At 45.0% G+C, this 27,083-nt stretch overlaps 1 protein-coding gene across 1 annotated transcript in view; it reads right to left on the reverse strand.

The window, feature by feature from the left end:
* The window catches only part of LOC104305109 (contactin-6), a 203,351-nt gene that overhangs the window by 74,379 nt on the left and 101,889 nt on the right, over positions 1 to 27,083 (reverse strand). Inside the window, exons 6-8 of the mRNA XM_009905929.2 lie at positions 21,154 to 21,249; positions 6,737 to 6,940; positions 4,357 to 4,459 (exon numbers count right to left, since the gene is read on the reverse strand). Coding sequence (XP_009904231.2) covers positions 4,357 to 4,459; positions 6,737 to 6,940; positions 21,154 to 21,249 — 403 coding nt within the window. The remainder of the gene's footprint in view (positions 1 to 4,356; positions 4,460 to 6,736; positions 6,941 to 21,153; positions 21,250 to 27,083) is intronic.

Consider the following 27,083-nt stretch of genomic DNA (forward strand, 5'->3'; position numbering starts at 1 on the left):
ACTTCTTAGGTTGCTTTGAGTTCCCCCAGGTCAGAAAAAAAAGTGTCTTAAAACTCAGCCACAAGCGTGGCCTCTTGTACTCGCATTCTAAATGTTGAACTGCATTCTGAGCAGAGTCCAATGGGTATGATTTGCTGTTCCATACAGCAAAGGGATGCTATTTCTCTAAATACTGCGAGAAGTACTTTCATTTAGGACTTCTGGAGCCCAAAACCCCAGCAGGCTGCCTCTAATCTGCCTTAGATGTGAAAGATTTCTGTTATTCATAGCGCAGAGGTAGTAGCAGCTGCCAGCATTGTCTGAGCCACTGGACTAACAGTATGAATATAGAAAATTATGGATAATGGGAAAGCAGTTTTGAAATCCAAGAGAGATAATCACCATTAGTGCTTGTGGCGGATCAGAGGTATAGCTCAACAAATGTTGGGCAGAATTGATTTTAACACAAACAGACAATAGCAGGGGCTAGAGTTTTAGTGGAATTTAAGCATCCAAAGGTGCAGATGGCCACGTTGCTGCATTTGTGTGTGCCAGACTACAATGGGCAGCAGCTGGAGGTAGGAAACTTCAAGCTTTGAACAATACCACTAATCACCTACATGCCTTTAGAAAGCTGGCCTTATCTAATGAGTTAAGAGTATTTCACCTGCAATCTGTTTCTACTTTGCTTTATTCACACACAAATGCCAGCTCTGAAATAAAGCTTTTTCCTCCCACTTGATGTGTTAGTGAAAAGTGAATAGAATACAATAGAATAGAATAAACCAGGTTGGAAGACACCTTCAAGATCATCATGTCCAACCTATCATCCAACACCACCTAATCAACTAAACCATGCAACCAAGTACCCTATCAAGTCTCCTCCTGAACACCTCCAGTGATGGTGAACTCCACCACCTCCCCGGGCAGCCCTTTCCAATGGGCAATCACTCTCTCTGTGTAGAACTTCTTCCTAACATCCAGCCTAAACCTCCCCTGCCACAGCTTGAGACTGTGTCCTCTTGTTCTGGTGCTGGTTGCCTGGGAGAAGAGACCAACCCCCACCTGGCTACAACCTCCCTTCAGGTAGTTGTAGAGGGCAATGAGGTCACCCCTGAGCCTCCTCTTCTCCAGGCTAAACAATCCCAGCTCGCTCAGCCTCTCCTCACAGGGCTGTGCTCAAGGCCTCTCCCCAGCCTTGTTGCCCTTCTCTGGACAGTTCAAGTGTCTCGATGTCCTTCTTAAACTGAGGTTTATCTCCAGAGAGATAAGGGAGGTGCCCAGGGTGGTGGTGGAAGCCTCATCCCTGGAAGTTTGTGCAGCCAGGCTGGATGTGGTTGTGAGGAACCTGCTGTAGTGTGAGGTGTCCCAGCCCATGGTAGGGGGATTGGAACTAGATGATCTTTGGGGTCCCTTCCAACTCTAACAATTCTATGATTCTACGATAACAATAATAAAACATCTATTAAAGCTGCATTAACCCTCTCAGCCATGCCACTTTCTAAGCACAGAATAGAAAGTCTTATGCTCACTGAAGGATTTTATTATCAATAAGACCTTTCAGTCCACCTTCTTTTTTGCCCTCCTGAAGTTGTTCACAGGATCATAGTATCACCAAGGTTGGAAGAGACCTCGAGAATCATCGAGTCCAACCTGTCTCCACAGACCTCATGTCTAGACCATGGCACCAAGTGCCACGTCCAATCTCCTCTTGAACACCTCCAGGGACGGTGACTCCACCACCTCCCTGTTCTTCAAATGGCCAAACCCATGTGCCAAGTTACCATGACCCACCTTCACCCTTTCAGCAAGGCAGCCCTAGTTTTGCATCTAACCTTTAATTTGTGAGATGCTTTTCTGCAGCCAGTGTGCCACTGTTAAACGCTTCCCATGCAACAGATGGAAATATGAAATGACAACTTGAAATGTAAAGCCTGCACTGACTCACACACAATTAAGGAGGTATTTAAAGAGAAGCAGCTCAATAGTGTTTGGAAAAGAAAGAAAAAAATCAGCCTGGTCCTTGTTTGGGGCTAAAACCAATTGCACACACCTTTGATTATGACTCTGGAGGAATCTCCTTCACCTTTAAATAAAAATTAGCCCTAAGATTAGTTTATATAAAAATTTAATCTAAAATGGAAGGCCATTTCCTATCCTATTAACTTTTTATTTGTCTTTTTGTTGTTGTTGTTGTTGTTTTCTTTTTCTTCCTAGCATAGGTTCCAGAGGAACATTTGATTAATTTGTGTTGTCTGTGAGTCAGGCTTTTAACCTCTGGGAAAGCTCTAAACAGTTTAAAAGCTTACAGCCTTAAAACAGATTGTCAAAAGAAACTTAAACTAAATAGAGGTCAACAATCTAAGGTTATTTTAGCTTTATCTAAGGTTATTTCAGCTTTTGCAGGGAACAGTGGATGCTCACTGGGAGGACTAGGTTTTGTTGGCTGGTTACACTTAATCAGTTAACCATCTGCTCTTTGAATGCAGAGCAGCCCTTGCTGTTTGGATACTCTGAGGCTTCCCAGAAAGCCAATCACATCCTGGGCTGCAGCAAGAGAAGCACAGCCAGCAGGTCGAGGGAGGTGATTCTCCCCCTCTACTATGCTCTGGTGAGACCCCACCTAGAGTACTGTGTCCAGTTCTGGAGCCTCTATTACAGGAAGGATCTGGAGGTGCTGGAAGGTGTCCAGAGAAGGGCCATGAGGATGAGCAGAGGGCTGGAGCTGCTCTGCTATGAGGACAGACTGAGGGAGTTGGGGTTGTTCAGTCTGGAAAGGCTCTGAGGAGACCTAATTGTGGCCTTCCAGTATCTGAAGGGGGCTACAAGAAAGCTGGGGAGGGACTTTTGAGGGTGTCAGGGAGTGATGGGAGTAGGGGAAATAGAGCAAAAGTAGAAATGGAGAGATTCATATTGGATGTTAGGAAGAAGTTTTTCCCCATGAGGGCAGTGAGAGACTGGCACAGGTTGCCCAGGGAGGTGGTGGAAGCCTCATCTCTGGAGGTTTTTGCAGCCAGGCTGGATGTGGCTGTGAACAACCTGCTGTAGTGTGAGGAGTCCATGCCCATGGCAGGGGGGTTGGAACTAGATGATCCTGGAGGTCCCTTCTAACTCTAATAACTCTATGATTCTGTAATTCTGGAAGTGCATGCAACACTGCAAGCAACACAGGAAATACATAGGCTACTGCAAAGCTAAAAGAGTTGGAGATTTCCAGGTGGAAGGGCTATGTTTGGCACTTCCCAGGACTCCCAAGCAGAGAAGAGGGTGTGAGAACCACTTGAATCTTAACTTCGTTCTAGAGAGTCTATGTGCTCTGGAAGCTCAGCTTAAGTCTTGTTATCACACAGAAACACTCCTGGTTTGATGCAGATTGGATGTGGATGCTCAGTTACACTGGAAGCTGCAACTTGAAGTCAGGTCTCATCTCAGGGTTAATGCTACTTTCAAGGTATTCTGGGGTGCATTAAGAAGAGTGTTGTCGGCAAGCTAAGGGAGGTTCTTTCCCCCACCCTGCTCTGCCCTAGTGAGGCCACATCTGGTAAGCTGGGTCCAGTTCTGAGCTCCCCAATTCAAGAGAGTGCTCCAGTGGATGATTATGGCATTGGAGCATCTCTTTGATGAGGAAAGGCTGAGAGATCTGGCGCTGTTTAACCTGGAGAAGAACAGATTGAGAAGGGGATCTTCTCAATTCTCATCAGGAGCTAAAGGGTGGCAGCAAGAGGATGGGGCCACACTCATTTCAGTGGTGCCCAGTGGCAGGACAAGGGGCAATAGAATCCAGGAAGTTCTAACTGAACACAAGGAAAACACCAGGCAGCTACCCAGAGAGGTTGTGGAATCTCTTTCTCTGGAGAGATTCCAAACCCACCTGGAAATTGTGATCCTGGACAAGCTGCTGTGGGTCACCCTGCTTTAGCAGTGGGGTTAGACTAGATGACCTCCAGAGGTCCCTTCCAACCCCCACCATGCTGGGATTCTGTAATACAGCTTTGCCTGGTTTTCCCCTGTCCTTCCTAACCTTCCTCCTCTCCTTCAAACTGCAACCAAGTGAACTTCAGTCATGATAGGATTTTCTTTCTCATTTGCTTAGGAGCACATTGCAGAGGAGCAATCAAACCAAGGCAAGGTTAGAACAAGTCAGCTGCACAAGTTCACATTCTAGGCAAACAAAACAAAAGAAGGCAAAAGGAAGCAAAACAAAACAAAAGCACAGCAAAGCAAAACAAAGTAAGGCAAAACAAAACAAACAAACCCAAAGCAAACAAAACCAACTAACCACATGAACAAATCTACTGAGCAAATTAGAGAGAACCTCTGTTTCTCACTGCAGAGCAGTGCAGAACCCCCATTTGAACAGAAGAGCAGAAATCTTACTTCCCAAGGGCAAAGCATTCCAGTTTGACGGAGGAGCCCTTCACTGCGTAAGTCGCTTCTGGCAAACGAACTTCAATCTTGGGCTCATACTCCCCCATCACACCTGTTGAACATCAAAACAGCTAGCACTCCACTTGAGCCTCACACCTGTCCAGTACAACAGAGTTCCAGTGTAAAAGAAAGGCTGGCATTAAGAATTGCAGAACCTCGCCTTCCATCTGTGGCAGGCAAAATGTGATGTCTATGGAGCAGGTTTAGTCTGCTGGGGGGGAATTCAACCTGAGATGAGATGTCTGAGTTGTATGCATTTGAGAGCTGAAGGGCTTGGCTTTAAGTTCTGCAAGGGTGTTACATTTGTGCCCTGAGGTTGCAGAGATAATTTAGGGTTCAGATCTCTTGTTGAGCAATGGTTTTAGCACTGCTCACTTCACTGAGTGGTGGCTTCTTGGAGTACTGAATGGATTGTGTCTGCTGTGTTGATATGGTTTTAGATATAATTAAGGTTTTAGAGATGGTTTAGGGTTCAGATCTCTTGTTGAGCAATGGGTTTTGCACTGCTCACTTCACTGAGTGGTGGCTTCTTGGAGTACTGAATGGATTGTGTCTGCTGTGTTGATATGGTTTTAGATATAATTAAGGTTTTAGAGATGGTTTAGGGTTCAGATCTCTTGTTGAGCAATGGTTTTAGCACTGCTCACTTCACTGAGTGGTGGCTTCTTGGAGTACTGAATGGATTGTGTCTGCTGTGTTGATGTGATTTTAGATATAATTAAGGTTTTAGAGATGGTTTAGGGTTCAGATCTCTTGTTGAGCAATGGGTTTTGCACTGCTCACTTCACTGAGTGGTGGCTTCTTGGAGTACTGAATGGATTGTGTCTGCTGTGTTGATATGGTTTTAGATGTAATTAAGGTTTTAGAGATGGTTTAGGGTTCAGATCTCTTGTTGAGCAATGGGTTTTGCACTGCTCACTTCACTGAGTGGTGGCTTCTTGGAGTACTGAATGGATTGTGTCTGCTGTGTTGATATGGTTTTAGATATAATTAAGGTTTTAGAGATGGTTTAGGGTTCAGATCTCCTGTTGAGCAATGGTTTTAGCACTGCTCACTTCACTGAGTGGTGGCTTCTTGGAGCACTGAAGGGATTGTGTCTGCTATGTAGATGTGGTGCTGCGGGGCAAGGTTTAGTGGTGACCTGGTAGTGCTGGGTTAATGGCTGGCCTTGAATCTGAAAGGTTTCTTCCCAACAAAATGATCCCAAGATCCTGGGTGCAAGAGAGAATCATTGAACTCTGGGTCCAAAGTTACTTGTAAACCACTGGAAACATCTTTAAAGCCTCCAAGAGTGAGCTCCAGGCTTGAGAAAAGCTGCTTTAATGAGATGTCATGGCTGCTTTTGAAAATCTGGCTGAACATCTGATAAACTGCAGATCATTTCTTATCAGCTTGGGACAGATCCTACACCGAAATTTAACTGATTCTTGCTTGATATTTAACAGGGATCTGGCTAATATTCCACACACCATTTCCACCGTTGCCTTAGAGGCTGCTCGTTTAGGGCTTGATCCAGAGATGATAAAGAGGTTGAGAAAACAAGTTTGAGGGGACAAAAAAAGAATAGAGTGAGGAGAAGGAAGAAAATATAGAAAAGATCTGAAGTGTTTACACTCTCACAGTCCCAAATTCTTAACTTCTGAGCTGTGCAACTGTGAGTTTGTTTTGGGTGATCCAATTAAATATGTCATAGAGCAGCCCAGCTTCACAGTGGAAATATCATTCTGTACTGGACAGTGGAGTTTTATTTATCCTAGGAGCATAACTCTGGAGTGACTTCTGTTACTGATTGCTGCCACTGCTTGGCAAACACTACAGGTATATTGAAATGCAGGTGAGCAAACTTACAAAACAAACTCTGGGTGAAGATGTCCCAGGTATATTTTCCTCACTCTGAGCATTTAATTAGAAGTGTTGCCAGAAAGATGTTTGTATATGTGGGGGTGAGTTTCTCACCTCGATGACTCAGGCTTGAAACAGCTCTCTGGATTTGGTGTTTGAGCTCTACCTACATTATAAATTTAGAGAGCTCTGCCAGATTTAAGCCTCCACACAGGGATCCACGAGATGAAAAATATTAACGTCCCGTTTGACATTCTCTTGCCATTTTTCAATGCTATTGAGCCCTGCTTGCTTTGCATGTCTTTAGCTCACTGCTCCATATCCTGACAGCTCACATCTCAGCCCAGCAGAAAAAGTGGGGCCGTGTCCCACTGCACACATTTGTACTGGGAGCCTTTAACCTCCGTGAGGCCGTTTGCAGTCACTGGAGGCGGAGCGGTCAACATCGTGCCGCGTGCTTTCAGCCAAGCTCCCCCGGGGAACTTACCATCCCTGCGGAGAGTGAGGGGAGTTGGTGGGCCCCAGACAGTTTGCTCTGCTTTGGGGTTGGTGACCACACAGGTGTAGTTGCCCACATCGGATGGCTCTACTTTGGCAATGTACAGGTTCCCTGTCTCCTGTGAGACAAAGCGGCGGCTGTCCTCCTGAACGTGCAAGGTGCTGTTGTTGAAGATCCAGAGGTAGGACAAGCCTAGAAAACACCAGACACACATCAGAGAATCATAGAAACATAGAATCAATAAGGTTGGAAAAGACCTCAGAGATCATCAACTCCAACCTATCACTCAGCACCTCTTGACAACTAAACCATGGCTTCAAGTGCCACGTCCAACCCCCTCTTGAACACCTCCAGGGACAGTGACTCCACCACCTCCCTAGGCAGCGCATCCCAATGGCAAATTACTCTTTCTGGGAAGAACTTTCTCCTGACCTCAAGCCTAAACCTGCCCTGGCACAGCATGAGACTGTGTCCTCTTGTTCTGGTGCTGGTTGCCTGGAAGAATAGACCAACCCCCACCTGGCTACAACCTCCCTTCAGGTAGTTGTAGAGAGCAAGAAGGTCACCCCTGAGCCTCCTCTTCTCCAAGCTAAACACTCCCAGCTCCCTCAGCCTCTCCTCACAGGGCTGTGCTCCAGACCCCTCCCCAGCCTCATTGCCCTTCTATGGACAGTTCAAGTGTCTCAATGTCCTTCTTAAATTGAGGAGCCCAGGACTGGACGCAGGACTCAGGGTGTGACCTATCCAGTGCTGAGCACAGGGCACAATGACTTCCCTGATCCTGATGGCCACACTATTTTTGATCCAGGCTAGGATGCCATTGGCCTTCTTGGCCACCTGGGCACACTCCTGGCTCATGTTCAGCTGCTGTCAACCACTACCCCCAGGTTCCTTTCTGCCTGGCTTCTCTCCAACCACTCTGTCCCCAGCCTGTAGCACTGCCCCGGGTTGTTGTGGCCAAAGTGCAGCACCCAACACTTGGACTTGTGAAATGCCATCATGTTGGACTCTGCCCATCTGTCCAGCCTGTCCATGATGCATCCTTTATGGTGCAACCCACTTCCTGACAGTGCTGAAGTGCAACATTGCCAGTTGAAAGAACGAGTCACTTAAAGGGCAAACCGCTGGGGAAGCACAAATTAGCAAAGGCAAGGTAAGCATTGCTTTAGTTTTAAACTCATTCTCAGCCACTTCAGAAGGTCATAAAAGTTTCTGTCCCCTGCTGCCTTTCATTTCCCTGCTCAGGTTATTTTTAAGTAGGAATGGCAGTGTCACAGTGCTGTGAGAAAGCTGCTTTAGTAAATAACTTCTGTTCATAATGCTCTGAACATCCAGAGAGCCAATTGCTGGTCACAGTGCTACAGCTCCTTTCCTCACTCTGAGCATGGAAAACAGAAACCAGCGACATAAATCTTGATCATCACATTCTTACAACCAAGGGGAGCTCACCTGCATGCAAATATTTTGGAGTGTACATAATGTCCTGTTCTACTGCACATTTGACCCTTCTCATCTTCCAGGCTTGCATCTGTTCTGTGCTTGTCCTGTTCTAACTTCCTAACTCTCTTCTGCCTCTCTCTTTTATTTCCATTGAGGGCTTCACAATGCATACCTGAAGGATGAGCCTCTTGAGATTTAACAAGCCTGAGTGCAAGGTCCTGAGCCTAGTCTGGGGCTATTCCCACTGTCAATACAAGCTAGGGGACGAATGGGTAGAGAGCAGCCCTGCAGAGAAGGACTTGGGGGTGCTGGTGGATGAAAAGCTGAGCATGAGCCAGCACCATGCACACACAGCCCAGAGTCAGTTATGTCTAGGGATGATGCCCAGCAACAGGGGCAGCAGGTGGACAAGGGGATTCTGCCCTCTGCTCCCACCTGCAGTACAGGGGCCAGATCTGGATTCTTCAGCACAGGATAGACACAGACCCTTTGGAGCAGGGCCAGAGGAGGCTACAATAAATGGGTGGGTGGGGGAGGCTGAGACACCTCTGCTGTGAAGACAGGCTGAGAGTGTTGGGATTGTTGAGCCTGGAGAAGAGAAGGCTCCAGGAAGACCTTCTTATGGTCTTTCAGTACTTGAAGGGGTTGATCAGAAAGCTGAGGACAGACTTTTGAGAAGGGCCTTTAGTGATAGGACAAGGACTGATGGGTTTAAAATGAAAGAGGGATATTTAGACTAGATGGAAGAAATTCATCTACTGTGAGAGTGGTGAGACACTGGCCCAGGTTGCCCAGAGAGGTGGTACAGCCCCCATCCCTGAAACCATTCCAGATCAGGTTGTTTAGGGCTTTCAGCAGACTGCTTGTAGTAGCAGATGTCCCTGCTGACTGCAGGGGGGTTGGACCTTTGGTTGGTCCTTTCCAACTCATGATATTCTATGAATGTTTATTTATAATCCAATTTAAGACTAATTTATTCCACTAGCCCACCCTGGAACCACACACCTCCAAAACCACCTTATCATCCCAGAACCTTGCTTCTCTGAAGACCTTTTTTGACCAAGCCTTGTCACAGAGTCAGCAGCAGCACAGCAAGAGGGTTCAGTGTTTACAACCCAGCGTGCTGCAGACACGAGCTCACCCAAGGTGTCCCACCAGCCCCATGCTGTGGCTGCTCCACATCCCTGCCATCACCCAACAGCCAGAGCAGAGCTGAAATTCTGTCTTTAACAAGGCACAGTAAATCAGAACTTTCAAAATCTCCCAGTTTAGCTTTCCTTAATTAAATGTATAATTCATAAGCTAACAGTGTTCTGCCAACAGCTTCATTTTTACACATTTCCCCCATCAACAAGCCCATTTGAAAAGGATTATTTATGTTTCTTTCCCCCCTCCCCACCTCAGCTCCAACATGGAGACAGTATGGTAATAAGTCTGCAAACTCCAGTAGTTTTGTGGAGTTTTATGTTATCATCTTCTAACATTTTAGGACTCTCATTAGAAGTGATGCATCTCCAGGGAGCAATCAATGACACTTGCTGTACTTGGCTAAATCCTGCAATAAGCTCTGCTTTGCTGCAGTTTAATGACAGACTCTTTCTTTCTTTTTTTTTTTTTTTCCCTCCTGGCCTACAGCAAAAGTGGAAGATGCAACAATTACAGAAATAATCATAGAATTGTTAGGGTTGGAAGGGACCTCAAGGATCAGCCACTTCCAACCCCCCTGCCATGGGCAGGGACACTTCACACTACAGCAGGTTGCTCACAGCCACATCCAGCCTGGCTGCAAACACTTCCAGGCATGAGGCTTCCACCACCTCCATGGGCAACCTGTTCCAGTCTCTCACCACCCTCATGGGGAAGAACTTCTTCCTAACAGCCAATATGAACCTAATCATTTCTAGTTTTGTTCCATTCCCCCCCAGTCCTATCACTCCCTGACACCCTCAAAAGTCCCTCCCCAGCTTTCTTGTAACCCCCTGCAGATCCTGGAAGGCCACAATTAGGTCTCCTTGGAGCCTTCTCTTCTCCATACTAAACAACCCCAACTCCCTCAGTCTGTCCTCATAGCAGAGCAGCTCCAGCCCTCTGCTCATCCTCGTTGCCCTGCTCTGGACACCTTCCAGCACCTCCAGATCCTTCCTGTAATGATGTGATACAACACATGTGTGCACACATGCACCTGCATACACACAAGAGAAAAGCACTCTGTTGGCACATTTACATGTCCATGTGCTTTTAGGTACCTGGATAAAGCAAATATTTACAGGGAGGGAAAAGAAAACAACCCTGAAGATGGCTGGGTTTGTCCTTTTGGGAAGATCAGCCGTGTAAGTGATGCAACCATGACCTCGTGGAACACCTCTGCTGTGAGGATAGACTGAGGGAGGTTGTTAAGCCTAAAGAAGAGAAGACTCCATGGGGACCTTAGATCTGCCTTCCAGTACCTGAAGGGATCCTACAGGAAGGCTGCAGAAGGGCTTTTCATAAGGGTTTCTAGGGACAGGATAAGGGGGAATGGTTTTAAGCTGTGGGAAAGCAGTGTTAGAGTGGATCTTAGGAAGAAGTTCTTCAGTAGGAGGGTGGTGAGACTCTGAAATAGGCTGCCCAGGGAGGCTGTGAATGCCTCCTCCCTGGGGGTGTTCAAAGATTGGGTTGGATGAGGCCTTGGGCAGCTGAGTCTAGTTGAGAGACATCCCTCCCATGGCAGGAAGGTTTAAGTAGATGGTCTCTAAGGTCCCTTCCAACCTGGACCATTCCATGATTCTATGACCTGATGTGTCTTCCAGGGATTTATTACAGGGGGCCAATGTAAGGCATAAGGTTTGATGACTGAAGCCTGGCTAGACAAACAAACCACAGTGCTTGGTGTGGGGAACACCTTGGTCTGAATTCATTGTCTGATGTTCTCTAGCCTGCGAGTTAGGGACTGTAAATAAAACTCTGAGGATTTTTAGGGTAAATAATCTACACTCAGTTAAACTTCATCTTGTAGACTTGAGACTCCTGTGGAAGAAATGCCTTGGGTCTGCAGTTTCCTCAGTTTTCATGGGACCCCCTGAGGGCCTGTGCCCTGATATCCCTTTTTGTGATAGATGGGAACTTTGCTTTCCTCCTCACACAGAGCTACCCAAAGGCACTTAAGGGCTTCTGTGCAACAAAACTGCTCCACATGGTTGAACCTGAGAGCTGATTTCCATGGCAGTGTACCTAATGAGAAACAGGAGGGAAATTCAAATGCAAGACAATAGGAAAAAACAGTGTGGAGGTTCCCTTGATAAAGTGAAGTTCTGGTGCTGGCAATTACAGGGCTGGAAAAAAGCACCAATCCACTCTAGCATGGCATCTCCACACCAAATAAACACCAAATGGATTCCTTGAAAGTATCTTATGGCTTGCAATCAAAAAACCCCAGATTCCTGCTGCAGGGCCTGGGGATGCAGTTTAATTTAGTGGAGGATACAGTATGCAAATTCTAATAAAACTCTATTAAAACTAACTTTATGCAACACAGACATTCTTCATGAGGTCAGTCTCTGAATTAATTAAGCAGCAAAAGAAAGTCAGTCCTTGTCTGTCCTGATTTCAGCTCTCAGGGGGTTCCAGTTGACTTCATCTTCTGAAGTTTCTGTTACTCACTCTCTGTCTGTATTCCACCATTGCCTTAGGGCCTCCTGATGAATTTTCCCATTAACTGGGAGCATGTTCAGGCCCCTCCTTTGCATGTTTAAATCCCTTTCCCCCCCTCAGTAGAAGGGATATAAACACTCCTACTCATCTAACTCTGGGTTCAGCATTACCCATCTGCAGGCCATACTTGCCTAGAGCCTGCTTCAGCTCCACTACACTCTGTAGAACCTTTCATTTTAATTGACTTCAATGGGATTTGGATGAAATCCTAAGAGAAAGAAACCAAACTGGGGAAACCAGACTTCTTTCTTGTTTTCTTTCCCCTTCTTCTAAGGTAGAACACCCTTAGATAGTATCTTCTCTTAGAAAGTTAGGTGACATCAACAGGTGCAGTAGGTTAGAAAAGCTAATGTTGTGTTATAGCAAAAGCTGGAATGGAATAGAATGGAATAGAATGGAATGGAATGGAATGGAATAGAATACAATAGAATACAATACAGTACAATACAATACACCAGGTTGGAAGAGACCTTCAAGATCATTGCATCCAACCCATCATCCAACGCCATCTAATCAGCTAAACCATCAAGTGCCTCATTCAGTCTCCTCCTAAACACCTCCAGTGGTGGTGACTCCACCGCCTCCCTGGGCAGCATATTCCAATGGGCAATCACTCTCTCTATGAAGAATTTCTTCCTAACATCCAATCTAAACCTCCCCTGGTGCAGCTTGAGACTGTGTCCTCTTGTTCTGGTGCTGGCTGCCTGGGAGAAGAGACCAGCCCCTGTCTACAACTTCCCTTCATGTATTTGTAGAGAGCAATAAGGTGTCCCCTGAGCCTCCACTTCTCCAGGCTAAGCAACCCCAGCTCCCTCAGCCTCTCCTCATAGGGTTTGTGCTCCAAACCCCTCCCCAGCTTTGTTGCCCTTCTCTGGACACCTTCCAGCAACTCAACATCTTTCCTAAACTGAGGGGCCCAGAACTGGACACAGGACTCAAGGTGTGGCTTAAACAATGCAGAGCACAGGGCAGAATGACTTCCCTACTCCTGATGGCCACACTGTTCCTGATACAGGCCAGGATGCCATTGGCCTTCTTGGCCACCTGGGCACACTGCTGGCTCAAGTTCAGCCGAATGTCAATCAGTACCCCCAGGTCCCTTTCTGTGTGGCAGCTCTTCAGCCACTCTGACCCCAGCCTGTAGCACTGCCTGGGGTTGTTGTGGCCAATGTGTAGAACCTGGCACTTAGATGTGTTAAATCTCATGCCCCTGGACTCTGCCCATCTGTCCAGCCTGTCAAGGTCTCTCTGCATTCCTACCCTTTAACAGATCAACACCTGATATACAGATCAACACTTAGATATTCCCATTTTGGGTTGCTTAAAGTAAATCAGATGGGTAGCAAAAAACTAGCAAAACAAAGCCCTTCTACCCTCTAACAGATCTATACCTGATAACAGATCAACATTTAGATGTTCCCATTTTGGGTCACTTAGAGTAAATCAGATGGGTGGCAAAACTGCTGAACTAGCAAAACAAAGCAGCAAAAGGCCTAAGACATCATTGCAGGGTTATGGCCAGCTGGGGTGAGCCTGGTGAAGGTAGTAAAGGCATAGAAGGAAGATTGTAAAGACAGCAGCCTGCTGCTGAAGTGCAGCTGAAATGAATCTGAAAATGGCTGCTGGCAGCTATTTTATGAAAGGACAAATATAAAGTGACAATTATTTTTTAGTTTATATATAAATATATATTAAACTTTCCATTTAACTACCAGGATTTCTGACACAAACAGGAGCTGAGATCAGATTTCAGCATACCCTTGAAAGCCTCAGAGTGGTTGAATTTCACAGACTGCTATGAAAAGGCTTTATCATGAAAGGTCTTGCACAAAGTTATCCACACCAAAGAGTTTTGTGGGCTTTTTCCCCTCCATTTCTTTCTTTTTATTTTCCTTTGTGCATGGTCTTCTTTGGCTGGAGCCTTCCCTCTGGAGTAACCACTTTTCATGTGATGTTGAAGATGAATCAACATACCAGAAGCAAGGGAATAGAGATTTTCCCCCCTGTGTAACAGATGAATTAGCCCCATTTTCCTATTGCTGTTTTCACTAGAGTTAATGGGATGGGGTAGAAAAATAAATGCCAGGTTACACTACCTAGCGGGGCATAAGGAGATGGGAGGCTGGAGAAGGGAGCCCTCTGAGATGTTCATTGATCATTCTGAGCCATTCATTGTTCATTGAGCCATTCTGTCTGGCAAGGAGCAGATTGGAGCAATCTTGGGTGAGTCTTGGCTCAGGGGTGCTTTAGATATAGACAAACAAGCAGAATTTGGTCCTGGATTTTGGGCCTTTTTGAGAAGAGAAGAGAAGAGAAGAGAAGAGAAGAGAAGAGAAGAGAAGAGAAGAGAAGAGAAGAGAAGAGAAGAGAAGAGAAGAGAAGAGAAGAGAAGAGAAGAGAAGAGAAGAGAAGAGAAGAGAAGAGAAGAGAAGAGAAGAGAAGAGAAGAGAAGAGAAGAGAAGAGAAGAGAAGAGAAGAGAAGAGAGAAGAGAAGAGAAGAGAAGAATGGAAGAGACCTTCAAGATCATCATGTCCAACCTATCATCCAGCACCATCTAATCAACTAAACCATGCAACCAAGCACCCTATCAAGTCTCCTCCTGAACACCTCCAATGATGGTCACTCCACCACCTCTCTGGGCAGCACATTCCAATGTGCAGTCACTCTCTCTGTGTAGAATTACGTCCTAACATCCAGTCTGAACCCCCCCTGGTGCAGCTTGAGACTGTGTCCTCTTGTTCTGGTGCTGGTTGCCTAGGAGAAGAGATCAGCCCCCACCTGTCTACAACCTCCCTTCAGGTAGTTGTAGAGAGCAATAAGGTCTCCCCTGGTCCTCCTCTTCTCCAGGCCAAGCAACCCCAGCTCCCTCAGCCTCTCCTCACAGGGCTGTGTTCCAAACCCCTCACCAACTTTGTTGCCCTTCTCTGGACACCTGCCAGCAAGTCAACATCCTTCCTAAACTTTTTATCCATAAAAATATTGCTTGCAGTAGAAGTAGAAGCTGAGCTTGTTCCAAAGGCAGATTAAAGAAAAACTATGATCTATGCCTAGATTACAAACACACATAATATTTAACCTCATGAAGCTTTAGAGCACAGAGAATCCCTCTCATATCTGGACCTGCAAATAATGATGCAGAGATGTGGTGCTGAGGGACATGATTTAGCAGCAGCCTTGGTAGTTAGATGATGGTTGGACTTGATCCTAAAGGTCTTTTCCAGGATGCTTGGTTCCATGGTTTAGTTGATTGGGTAGTGTTGGATGATAGTTTGGACACGATGATCTCAAAGGTCTCTTCCAACCTGGTTTATTCTATTCTATTCTATTAAAATGATTCTATAATAACAAAGAATTCAGGATAAAAGTTTAAAGCCTTACTTGACAACAGCTAGTAGTAAAACATTATTCATTTAATTTGTCCCCTTGATGTTTTGAATTTATCAGCTCTGTGCCAAGCTGTTTTCTAAGACAAGCTTTCTACCTACTTATCACCTTCAGGTAATTAAATTGGTTTGGGTTTCTTTTGTTGTTGTTGCTTGCTTTTAATTCTAACTATGGCATAATCCATATCACAGTACTGCTCCATTTCACATGTGTAGATGAGTAGTCTCAGCAGCCTACATTAACCTATTTGAGCACTGAACACTGGAAAATGGTATTTACACTCAAAATAACAACCTCAATGGTGTTACTGTGTCCAGGAGAGGATGCCTGGGAGAGCACAAAACTGCCTTTACTTCAAAGAGGCTCACATCAGTGGAAGGGTCATTAATGTCAGCTTTATTATGCATATGCCAGAGCATAAACTACTTATTTTAGTAGCTCTGGGGTGTGCTTGGGTTGGTTTGGGTGTTTGGGTTTTATTTTTTACCCAAGGCAGGTGACTACTTGGTGTCAGTCTCCTTGGTGTCAATCTCCTTTCTCATCCCAGAGGTCTCCCAAATTAAGTTAATTCCATCACACCTTCCAGCCAAGCACTGCCTAGTGGGCAAGTCCTAAGCTTGGCCAAGCAGGAGAACATTGGCTATGCCTGTCAGCCCTGAGCTCTTTCTTTCAGAGCACAGCTGAGAGGAAAGAAGAGCAGCTGATAATCACTGCTGATATACTAGTCTAGGGAATAGAATATTTCAGTGCTTCCCTCAGCCCAAGCAAATTCAAATCAATATTTCTCGTTCTGCAGGAGAACAGCTACAGGCTGGTCTCAGGGAAGAGACTTCCCCCCTCCTACCAGAGATGGCAGGAAAGAATTAAAGATTCATAGGAGCCTTGAGAAATAGGAGCAGAGAGAAAAAGGGATGTTAAACCCACGACTAAGACACTCAGCTTTGCAGAGGAAGACACACTTCAAACCTTCACTTTAAGATTGTGCATTTTGTCAAGCAGACTATTTAACATGAAATGTAGAAACAACCTGAGGCAGCAGAAGCCAAAGACCCTTTTACATGAAAGGCAGCACTTCCAGTCTCAGCCTATCTTTTCCACATCCACTTTCCTCTGCCCTGCTTTCCACTGCACAACTCTCTCTCCATCCTTCTGCTGAGGATTTAGGATACTGCTGCAGTAAGCAGGTCCACAGGACTCCTAATGCCTTCAGAGTGCTTTGTTTCTGTGATAAAGCCTTGGTGCGCTAATGCCAGCATAGAGAATGCCTACAGACTCAGCATCCCAGCTTCAAACCCTGGCAGCTCCTATGCACAAGGAGATGCAAGAGCACAAGTGATCCTGCTGCTCCTAACAAGATTAGCAACTTCCTTAAAGCTCTGCAGGGAGCCAGCTTGAAGGAGTCTGGCTTTATATCAGGCTTTGCTTCTGCAAAATTAAATGAGCAACAGCCTACCCCTGAGTCTTGAGCCATGTGTTACTATTTAGGCAGCAACTTCATCGTGGTCAGGTCAAGTTCATATGTAACTAGAGAAATGGAGCCTTCCTATGTGACTCCCCTTACCTTGGAGCTTGTTATAAAGCATCATTTTGTGATAATAAAATAATCGTGCATGTTGATTGGGGAGAGGAAAATACCCCCAACAAACAGCTGACCTAAAGAACTGAAGCTTGAGAAAGCACACAGCTCAGAGAGAGAAATAGAGCTTCCTTTCTCACCCCTGCATCCCTCAGCCTCACTAACAAGCAGAGGAAAGTCACAGGCTGAACTTTATAAGGTGTGTTAATGAGCCTCATAAATAACAGCAGCAGAGGCTGGTGCATAAATAGACAAGGAGGGGCTGGGTGAGGAAATAAAGAGTTTGGGTCGGGTCAGGTAACCCGGGGTAGGTTCGCTCCTGCCTTCAAAAGCTAATTGCAGGCTGTGGTTTGTTGGTCATTAGCTGTAGCAAATTTTTAATGTCTTGCTTGATTGAAAAATATGAGAAACGCTTTTAAGAGGTGGGCTCTTCCCTTTCATTGTTGTGTTTGATCGTTGCTAAAAGCCCTCTTTGTTCGTAGCAACATCGTGTGGGTTTTTGTTTGCGGTTATTTTTATCAGTGGAGCTCAAACAAGAGTCTGCGAGGACTTTGTTCTGTTGGAGATGGTTTAAGGTTTAAAGCTGATGTAAAAGCTGTTGGAGCAACACTTCTGAACTTGTTCTTGGGTTTTGTCACGTTGCCTGATGCGTTTGCTATTCCCTATTCAAGTGAAAAAGTTGTTTCTCTTGTGTAAACAAAAAAAGGGCTAGAGGTGCAGTCCCAGTTAAGTGTGTGTGCAAAAACATAAAGGAGCAGCACAGGGTGGGTTTTTTTTTGTCTATTATATAAAGAAACACTGTTTAAATTTAAGGTTTATGTGTTTCACTGGACCAGGCTACCCAGAGAAGCTGTGGAGTGCCCTGAGATTCCAGACCTTCCTGGACATTGTGATCCTGGGTAACCTGCTCTGTGTGACCCTGCTTTAGCTGGGGGTTTGGACTGGGCGATTCTCAGAGGTCTCTTCCAAGCTTTACTGTTCTGTGAAGTGTTTGGGGATGTGGAAAATATTTAAAGCATCTAGTGAACAGCTGAGTGTTCTAATGATAACTGCAGAGATTGCTTTCCTGTGAACCTAGCAGAAAGTTGAACTTCAGGCTGTTTGTGATACAGACTTAGGTAAGCTTTGCAATGTGCTGGTCTCTGGAGTGTGAATTAGAAAGAAGTGAAACATTTCTCTGGACACCATTCTGAGATACCATAGAATGTAGGAATATTTTTGAGCTAGTTAACCTATTCCTACTTGCTATTTTATGGGAAGAAACCTCAATTAATAAATATTCATTTGTTTTCTTCAGTTTCTGTTTTTCTGTCTCCTCTCTTGGTAGAGACTTCCTAGGTTAGCAAGAAGGCAGAAGGCTTTACCTATCCCAAAATAACTATATTGATGTTGATTGCTTTGAATAACTGCTGTACAGATGTCTTGCATTTTCCTTCAAGGCAATGGAAAACAAAGCCAATAAGCATCAGAACCATGTTTCTTTTCCCTCTCTGTGATGCATGGATAGGGCCAGGTCTGAAGTGACTCATCCCTGGGAAGGAAGCAGCTGGTCTATAGGGAGAAGTATCTGAAGGGCTGGATCCATCTGGCTCCCTTGGGTGTCTTTTTCATGACATAGACAATTTCTTTCCAAGGGCATGGTTAGTCTTTTCCACCCAAAGAGTTCTCTAAGTGTTCCTACTAGCAAAAAGTCTGCTTTGGTTGTGGGCTGTTGGATAGGAGAGCCTAAGAGCTATTATCATTCCTTATGCTTAGGACAAGTTACACAGCTTGTATTGCCTTGAAGTCAACATTATAGGCCTGGTAGCTCTCTCCCTAGTGGTTTATCTTCCAAATTCCTTGATATCCAATTCCTATCACGTTGAAAGCACAGAACACTTGTTATGGAAGCTCTATGCAATGCAAGTAATCCTTTCTCCTGTTGGTGCTGCGAGTCAGAGGCAGAAGTTTCAATTAAAAAGAACTAAAACTACAATTTTATTTTTTTTTCAATAAAAACAACTTCCTAAGCATCCTGAGTTGGTCCACATCTTATCATAGCTCAGCCTGTGCACTTCATCCCCATGGCATGTAATTTTGGATCATAAATAGAGGGCGTGCGGATGACAAAAGAAGCTGGTTTCTGGGCTCTCGAGGCTTGTTATTTCAGAGTGTGTATTTTTCAGGCCTCTTGGTCAACAGCTCACACCTCCAGCTCAAGAAACACTGTGGCAAGGGCTTTGTTCATGGCTACTGTTTTGTCAGTTCAATTAATCCGGGCTGAGCTCACTGCTTAACTATTTATTTCTTCTGAATGCTTTCTTCTGCTCACTCCTATTTGTCAAATCGTGATTTTAACCTTACAGCAAGAGGGAAATATATAGCTTACTGACTCCAGGATGGATGTGTTGTCTTTCTGTCTGTCCCACTGATACATTTCAGGAGCTCTTTCCAGCCTTTCCTGCCCTTAAGGATCAGGTTTTACTTCATCTCCTTGATTACATACTGCTTTCATATGGCGGTAAACACAAAGTGAACTGACATTTCCTCTCCATTCAAGACTTGAGGGCTTTAAACTGATTGATGTGTTTCTCTACATCTCTGATATACTGCATCCTCTTTACAGATCACTATTTACCTCCTCATGGGAATCTGTTTTATAGCTCTGTTCCTTTAAGAAGGATTGAGGAAGCATTGCTGAGAGCAGAGCATGTTCATGTGAGCGTATGGACATAAGTCATCCAAGATTTGGCTTAGTGAGTCATGAGGTGTTGGGTGACAGGTTGGACTCCCTCTCTGAGGTCTTTTCCAACCTTATTGATTCTATGAAGATTTGCTGATCCTTTCTGCCCAGAACAGGATAATTTGCTTATTATGCTATTGATATTTCCTCTTTATTAATGCAATTTGCATTTCCAGGATAAAGTTTCCAATCACTTTCAGCTAATTACATTAGGAAGCCATAGATCTTCAGATTCCAAACTGTCTGAAGCGGTTTTGAGCAGGATTCTAGCATCCTTGAAGACTTGTGAATGTTTATGGCTCAGAACTTGCAAGAGTTAATATTGGAGGGGGAAAAAGGATAAATCTGAAAAAAAAAAAGAATTCCTCAAGAACTTCTCACTTCTAGGAGGTACAAAAAGTGTTAATAACAAATGATGACAGCAGTGTACATACATGCTCAAACCTTTGAATGATGCTGTAAATGCTGATGTGGGAGGTAGCAACACACCTATAAAAGGGGAGGGGGAAGGAAAATTGTTCCCCATGCTTGAATAAAAGGTCTGAGACATCATGCTCAGTGTATTACTGGTTCCTTGCACGTTCCCTGGATTTGACTTCATGCAGAAAGGAGACATCCAAAACAGCCTAATGGTTAAGGAGCAGTAGATACAAGTGACCCTCAAATCAATCCCCCAAAATACCTCTTTTTCATTCTCTACCTGAAGCACTGAAAGTTTTCTGTCAATGTAGTCTAATCACACTTTTAATCAGAGAGTTCACTTCTCCAGAAGTCCCTTCCAATCTAAACTTTTCTATGACTTTTATGATTATCAGTAAGGGGAGAATGAGATATTCAAGAACAGAAGACAAATTTTCATGGCTGATGTGTGAAATGCAGGATTCAAATTATGGCATTGAAGTAGCAAGCACTAAATTAATGACTATTCTAGTTAAAGCTGAAGTGGTTCTGATGTAGAGTTTCTCATGGTGATCTTCTGCCATTCCATAAAGGCAAAGGAGCTAAGCATTTCTGTCATGGGGCAGGATGACATGTTCTAGTTCTTCAAGTAGCCAAAGAATAATAAAAGACCTCCCAAATCTCCTTATTGTGGCCTTCCAGTATGTTAAGGGAGTCTGCAGGAAAGCTGATGAGGAACTTTTTAGGGTGTCGGGTAGTGAAAGGACTGGGGGGAATGGATCCAAGCTGGAGGAGGGGAGATTTAGATTAGAAGTCAGGAAGAAGTTCTTCACCATGAGCATGGAGAGACACTGGCACAGGTTGCCCAGGGAAGTGGTGGAAGCCTCATCCCTGGGGGTTTTTGCAGCCAGGCTGGATGTGGCTCTGAGCAACCTGATCTAGTGTGAGGTGTCTCTGACCACGGTGGGGGGGTTTGAACTGGATCATCCTTCAGTTCCCTTCCAACCCTGACAGTTCTGTGATTCTATGAAGTAGTGTGAAGCCCTGGTGTCTTTTAAAGAAATTAAATCCAAACCAATACACATCATACACTAATAGATGGTGGTGGCAATCAAGCAGGAAGCTGCATAGGCTGCTTCTCCTCAGCTTTAGCAGCTGATGCTCAGGCTTCACAATGTCGTTATTCAACCTACCTCCATGATGTGGGGGAGGACCACAGAGAAGAACCACTCCTTGTCCTTCTCTGACTGACACTGTGCTTCTTGGTTTTGTTTCAAAGTTTTCAAGATCTTGAGAGAGAAGGAGAAAGCAAGAGCCAGTTACTATCTGTTTGATTTATTCCCATCTGCATCCCAAACTCTGTGACGCTCCCGTAACTCAGAAACGTATTCATGTATTCAGTAGCATAATATAACCTCAGTATGTCAACAGACAAGGCATTTTTTCTGTGTCCAACCTAGGCAATCTAGCCCTAGGTAATGAGCTCTGTATCCATAAAGCAGTTATACTCTGAGGTTTTTTGTATTTACAACCCCTAATTGCAAGGCTGGTGTCACATCAAAGCAGGATGTGTTCTAGCACCGTCGTTTGGAGCTTAAATTAGACTCTGAATTTATACAAGTAAGGGATAAATAAACCACAAACACACACACATTTTTGGGTGTTGTTTCCCCCCTTTTTAAATAGATATAAAAAGCAGATGTGCTTTTCCATATTTACAAGAGATAATTAAACATCATCAGGACTCCCACTGAGCGCACGCTTAAATGCTGATAAAAGTACATTGTACTCTTAATGAGTCTGGTTTGTCCTGCGCTTGCCTGCATATGTTTTAATTGACTCCAGGAAACCTGAGCACTGCTTTTTCAAGGGGAGGGAGAGGAAATCCTGGGGTGGTTTAGGGATGTGTCAATGTGTCTGTGGTGATTTTTGTGGCTGTTCCTTTTTATCTTATTTTAGTTTGCCAAATGCACCACCACACTCGATCTTTCCTGCTCTCAGCTCACTGAGGCGTGGAAGTGCTAATGGTCTTGTTCTCTTTAAAGAATTCAATTAGGAGGTGACACACGTAGATGTACTTTAAAATATGATTCTTTACATTGTGATCCCCTAAGAAGATGACTTACTCCTTCTTCTCAGAGCACTCTGGGAAATGATTGCTTGAAATACATCCAAAAAATCAGTTTTTAGTATCATAAATATCAGCTTTCCTTAAAACTCCTTATGCCACCACGTTGCTAACTGCTTGCCTTAAGCTTATTCTATTTACCTTGCTGCAGGTTCTTGTTTCAAACAATTGTTCCATTTTTCATCAGCTGAACAACTACCTGATCCAGAGCTCAATAGAGAAACAATTCTCCTTGGTCGAAGCAATAATGATTACCACCTCTACAGGCTCAGCTATTTATGTCAATACATCAATTTTCTCCCCCTCAGCTGAACTTTACACAGTTAATTTTTCTTTCCTCCTCTTCATCTCCTGTATATTGGCCTCCTATGAAGACATTGTCTACTCAGAGGTGACTGAATTGAATTAGGCAGCTGTAGCACCTCCTCGTGCTGTCACAGCCACAATAGATGGTGCCTGTCGATACACTGAGAAAGTGTTTGAAACTCTGATGCTCCTTTAATTGCCTGCTGGTTAGACCTCTGCCTTGCAGTCTGGCTAGTCTGAAAGGACCAAAAAAGGTGGGGGGGGGGGGGGGTGGGCAGGGGGAAGAAGAAAGAAGGTTGAGAAAGGGAGAATGTATTTAGTTTTACTCCATCCTGTAATATTAATTGAAAATAACAACAGTGGATGGTTGCAGTATGGCTAACTAGAGTTTGGAGTCATACTTTAAAGTTGCTTCCTGGTTCAGTCTTTAAGTGTGGAATTCTTTACTAACTTGTTTGAAAATTCACTCTGAGAACATCTACCAGCTTTGTTGTTCTTCTTCTTTCTTGTGGGTTAAGTATCTTCTGAGAAGGAAGAAGGTAAGTGTCTGCTGAGAAGGAAGAAGGTATTTGTATGAAAAAGTGGCCCCTGAGACAGCTGTCAAGACAGTAGATGAGCATTTGCTTGGGCTGGCTGGCCTGAGGCTGTGTGTTCAGCACTGGGACCAGCACTGTGAAAACATCTTTGTTGACAACATGGACAGTGGGACTGAGGCACCCTCAGCAGGTTTGTGGATGATGTTGTGCTCTAGAGTCTGGTTTACACACTGAGGGGAACAGATGCCAACCAGAAGCGCTTGGGTAGGCTTAGGAGGTGTGCCAAAACCAATCTCATGAAGTTCAACAATGACAAGTGCACCTCTCTGGGCAAAGAGTGGCTGGAGAGCAGTCTGGAGAAGAAGCACTTGGGGGTGTCAGTTGATGACAAACTCCCCATGAGCCAGCAGTGGTCTCTGGCAGCCCAGACGGCAGCTGTGTGCTGGGCTGCAGGAAAAGAAGGGAGAGCAGTAGGACGAGGGAGGGGGTTCTGCCTCTCTGCTCTGGTGAGACCCCACCTGGAGTACTGTGTCCAATTTGGAGCTCCCAGCATCACCCAACACCTTCTAATCAACAAAAGCATGGCAACAAGTGCCTCAAACAATCCCCTCTTAAACACCTCCAGTGATGGTGACTCCACCACCTCCCTGGGCAGCACATTCCAATGGCCAATCTCTCTTGCTGGGAAGAACTTCCTCCTAACATCCAGCCTAAACCTCCCCTGGCACAGCTTGAGACTGTGTCCTCTTGTTCTGGTGCTGGTTGCCTGGGAGAAGAGACCAACCCCCACCTGGTTACAACCTCCCTCCAGGTAGTTGCAGACAGCAAGAAGGTCTCCCCTGAGCCTCCTCTTCTCCAGGCTAAGCAACCCCAGCTCCCTCAGCCTCTCCTCACAGGGCTGTGCTCCAGACCCCTCCCCAGCTTTGTTGCCCTTCTCTGGGCACCTTCCAGCATCTCAACATCTTTCCTAAACTGAGGGGCCCAGAACTGGACACAGTCCTCTGGCCCATGACAGGTTCAAGTATGCCATGTCTGTCATAAGTTACTTATTTAACCCATTTTTAAATAGCTCCAGGGGGAGACACTTTCTTTAGAGTGTCCATTCAGGTGCTTCATTAACATCTGCATCACTTGGCATCTTTTAGATCCCTCATTCCTCCCCAAATTTAGTAAGCCTAACCAGAAGAGTTCTCTTTTTTTCCCTATCTGATGTTGATTTTGATAGATAAATGGACAGGAGGAGTTTATTCAGTGCCTCTGCCTGTAACAAAGAATCATTGCATATTAAAAAACAAACCCAAAACACCACAAACTCAAACATCTGAAAGAGCAAAACAAAGAAAAAACTAAGTGAAAAGTAACTCATTAGGGGGGGCAGCCTTACTTCTGTTGTCATCTTTATTGGGCCCTTTCTCCAGGCAGGCAGCATCTCCTGTGATGTATTATGACACCTCATTCAGATGGGATTCAATAATGGGTTATAAAATTGCCTGCCTGTGTTATGTAGCCCAGGGTGATAGAGAGGGAAGAGGTGGACCAGCAGAAATCATGATTCTCTCTTTTTTTGGGGGGTCTGGAAACAGTCCCTTTGCCCAAAAGATTTGTGCAGCCCTTTCCTCCCCTGTGAGGCTGGTTGTGTTTTCAATGATTAATTGCAATCTAAAATGTGTTAGATGTACATCAGAAATAAGCTGCAGATGAATATAAATGCACTTGTTCTACTTTGCTCTTGTGATCCTGAAAGTCTGACCACTTCTCCAAACCACTTCTCCATGGCCCAAGATGGTATGCACGCCAGCAGAGCCCAGCTGGTCTTCTCCCAGTCACTCTTCAAGGAATCCCAGAGTGGTGAGGGTTGGAAGGGAGCTCTGGAGATCACCCAGTCCACCCCCTCTGCTAAAGCAGAGTTACTCACAACAGATTGCCCAGGATCACAATGTCCAGGTGAGTTTGGAATCTCTCCACACAAGGAGACTCCACAACCTCTCTAGGCAGCCTGCTCCAGGGCTCCAGTACCCTCACACCAAAAAATTTTCTCCTCACATTCAGGTGGAACCTTCTGGGTTCCAGTTTGTGCCTGGTCCCTCTTGTCCTGTTGTTGGGCACCACTGAGAAGTGTCTGTCCCCACGTGCTGCCCAGGATGGTGGTGGAGTCACCATCCTTGGAGGTGTTCATAAAAGGATTGGATGTGGCACTTGAAGCCATGGTTTAGTTGTCAGGAGGTGTTAGGTATTAGGTAATAGGTTGGACTTGATGATCTCTGAGGTCTTTTCCAACCTGGTTGACTCTGATTCTGTTTTTGCCCTGCACCCTGTAACTATTGATCAGCACTGAGAAGATCTCCTCTCAGCCTTTTCTTCTCCAGGCTTTACATCCCCTGCTCATCAAAGAGCTGCTCTGGTCCCCTCAACACTTTTGTAGCCTCCACTGGACTCTCTCCAGTAGTTCCCTGCCTTTCTTCAACTGGGAAACTCAGAATTGGATCCAGTATGGATCCTGGTATGGCCTCACTAGGACAGAAGGGGAGGACGACCTCCCTCAAACCTCACCTCACCTAGCTTTATAACATACTGTGACATAACCTAGCAAAGCAGAAATGTTCCTTGTCGAGAAGAACATCAAACAGGATTGCTAAGATCAGGTGTTTGGCACACATTTAGGCTGCTAATATGCACTGAGGAATAGTGCAGTTATTTAACAGATGGTGTATTTGCTAACTTCAGTGTTTCTGCAGAGATCTATAAATAAATTATCACCTAGTTCCTTCCATCCTTTGTCTGCATTTCTCTCACTTGATGAACAACGAGTTCCCTCACACTGCCTTGCTCTCTCAGCTGTGAGTTTTAACACAAAAAAACCCAACCCACCCCAACTTTTAATTTTAGTTTCTTTTTTTTTTCTTTCCTAAGCACTGTGCCTGTTGGCCCAATTACTATGGGTACAGCACAATTAATCAGCTGGATGTGATAATGAGGTCATGGAGGCTAAGCAAAATGCTCAGATGAACAAATGGCTCTTCATGGTGAAGAGAGGGAATGTCTGGACTCAGCTGCCTGTGGCAAGAAGTCACCAGCTTTGGCTGGGAACGTTTGCAGAGGTAAGCAAGAAAAGGATGTGCTCAGAACAAGCCAAACACATGGCACTCTGTGGAAGCTGAGTTAGACAATGACAGGGCTTCATCTGATGGAAGTGGGAACTCTGGGGGTGTAGGAGGCTTTCAGCTCATTACCAGGTATGAGGGGAGGTCTGAGGTGGAGGAATGAACCAGAGCTTTTTTGAGCTGGATTAAGTCTGTAGTACCCCAGTAGGGCCAAGGAAGTTATGACAGCAAAGGCTATGGCCTGCAAGGTTTCAGTGACAGCCTTCAACTAAAATACAGAATACAGAATTAACCAGGCTGGAAAAGACCCTTGAGATCATCAAGTCCAACCTATCATCAAACACCATCTAATCAACTAAACAATGGCACCAAGTGCCTCAGCCAGTCTCCTTTTAAACACCTCCAGTGATGGTGACTCCACCACCTCCCTGGGCAGCACATCCCAATGGCCAATCTCTCTTTCTGGGAAGAATTTCTTCCTAGCATCCAGCCTAAACCTCTGTTGCTTGAGACTGTGTTCTCTAAAAAATAAAGCCAGAAGATGAGAAGAAGAGTGGTTTTGGATGAGGATGACCATCAGCATGGCTTTACTAAGTAGAGGGCTGATACTGGAAGGAGGAAAGCAAAACCACAACACTGGGTGAGTTGTCTACCTGAAGTGATGATCTATGGAGTGAGAAAGGAACTGTAACTGATAAACCCAAATATTTCCTGCTGCAGTACTTATGTTAATTAATAGGTTCAACCACACAGTGATTATTTCTTTAGTGCTTTAAAGCTCAGCACTGACATAATTGCCAATTGTCACAAATCTCTCTTCTGGTTTTCCCCACCACCACTATTTCCCACATGCCTGGGCTGGGTTTTCAGCATCAAACTGCCTCCTGAGGGTTGGAGTGTAGGTTTAACTTGCACAGCACGATGTGTGAAGACAGGATCAGTTTGCCTGGGATTGAGGAACTGCTTCTTAATGATGGTAGGAACAAAACTAATCACATGCAGCAGTTGTTAATTTCAACCTCTCAGTCACAGAATCATAGAATAGTAGGGGT

The sequence above is a fragment of the Dryobates pubescens genome, chromosome 1 (genome assembly GCF_014839835.1).
Source record: "Dryobates pubescens isolate bDryPub1 chromosome 1, bDryPub1.pri, whole genome shotgun sequence".
NCBI lineage: Eukaryota > Metazoa > Chordata > Aves > Piciformes > Picidae > Dryobates > Dryobates pubescens.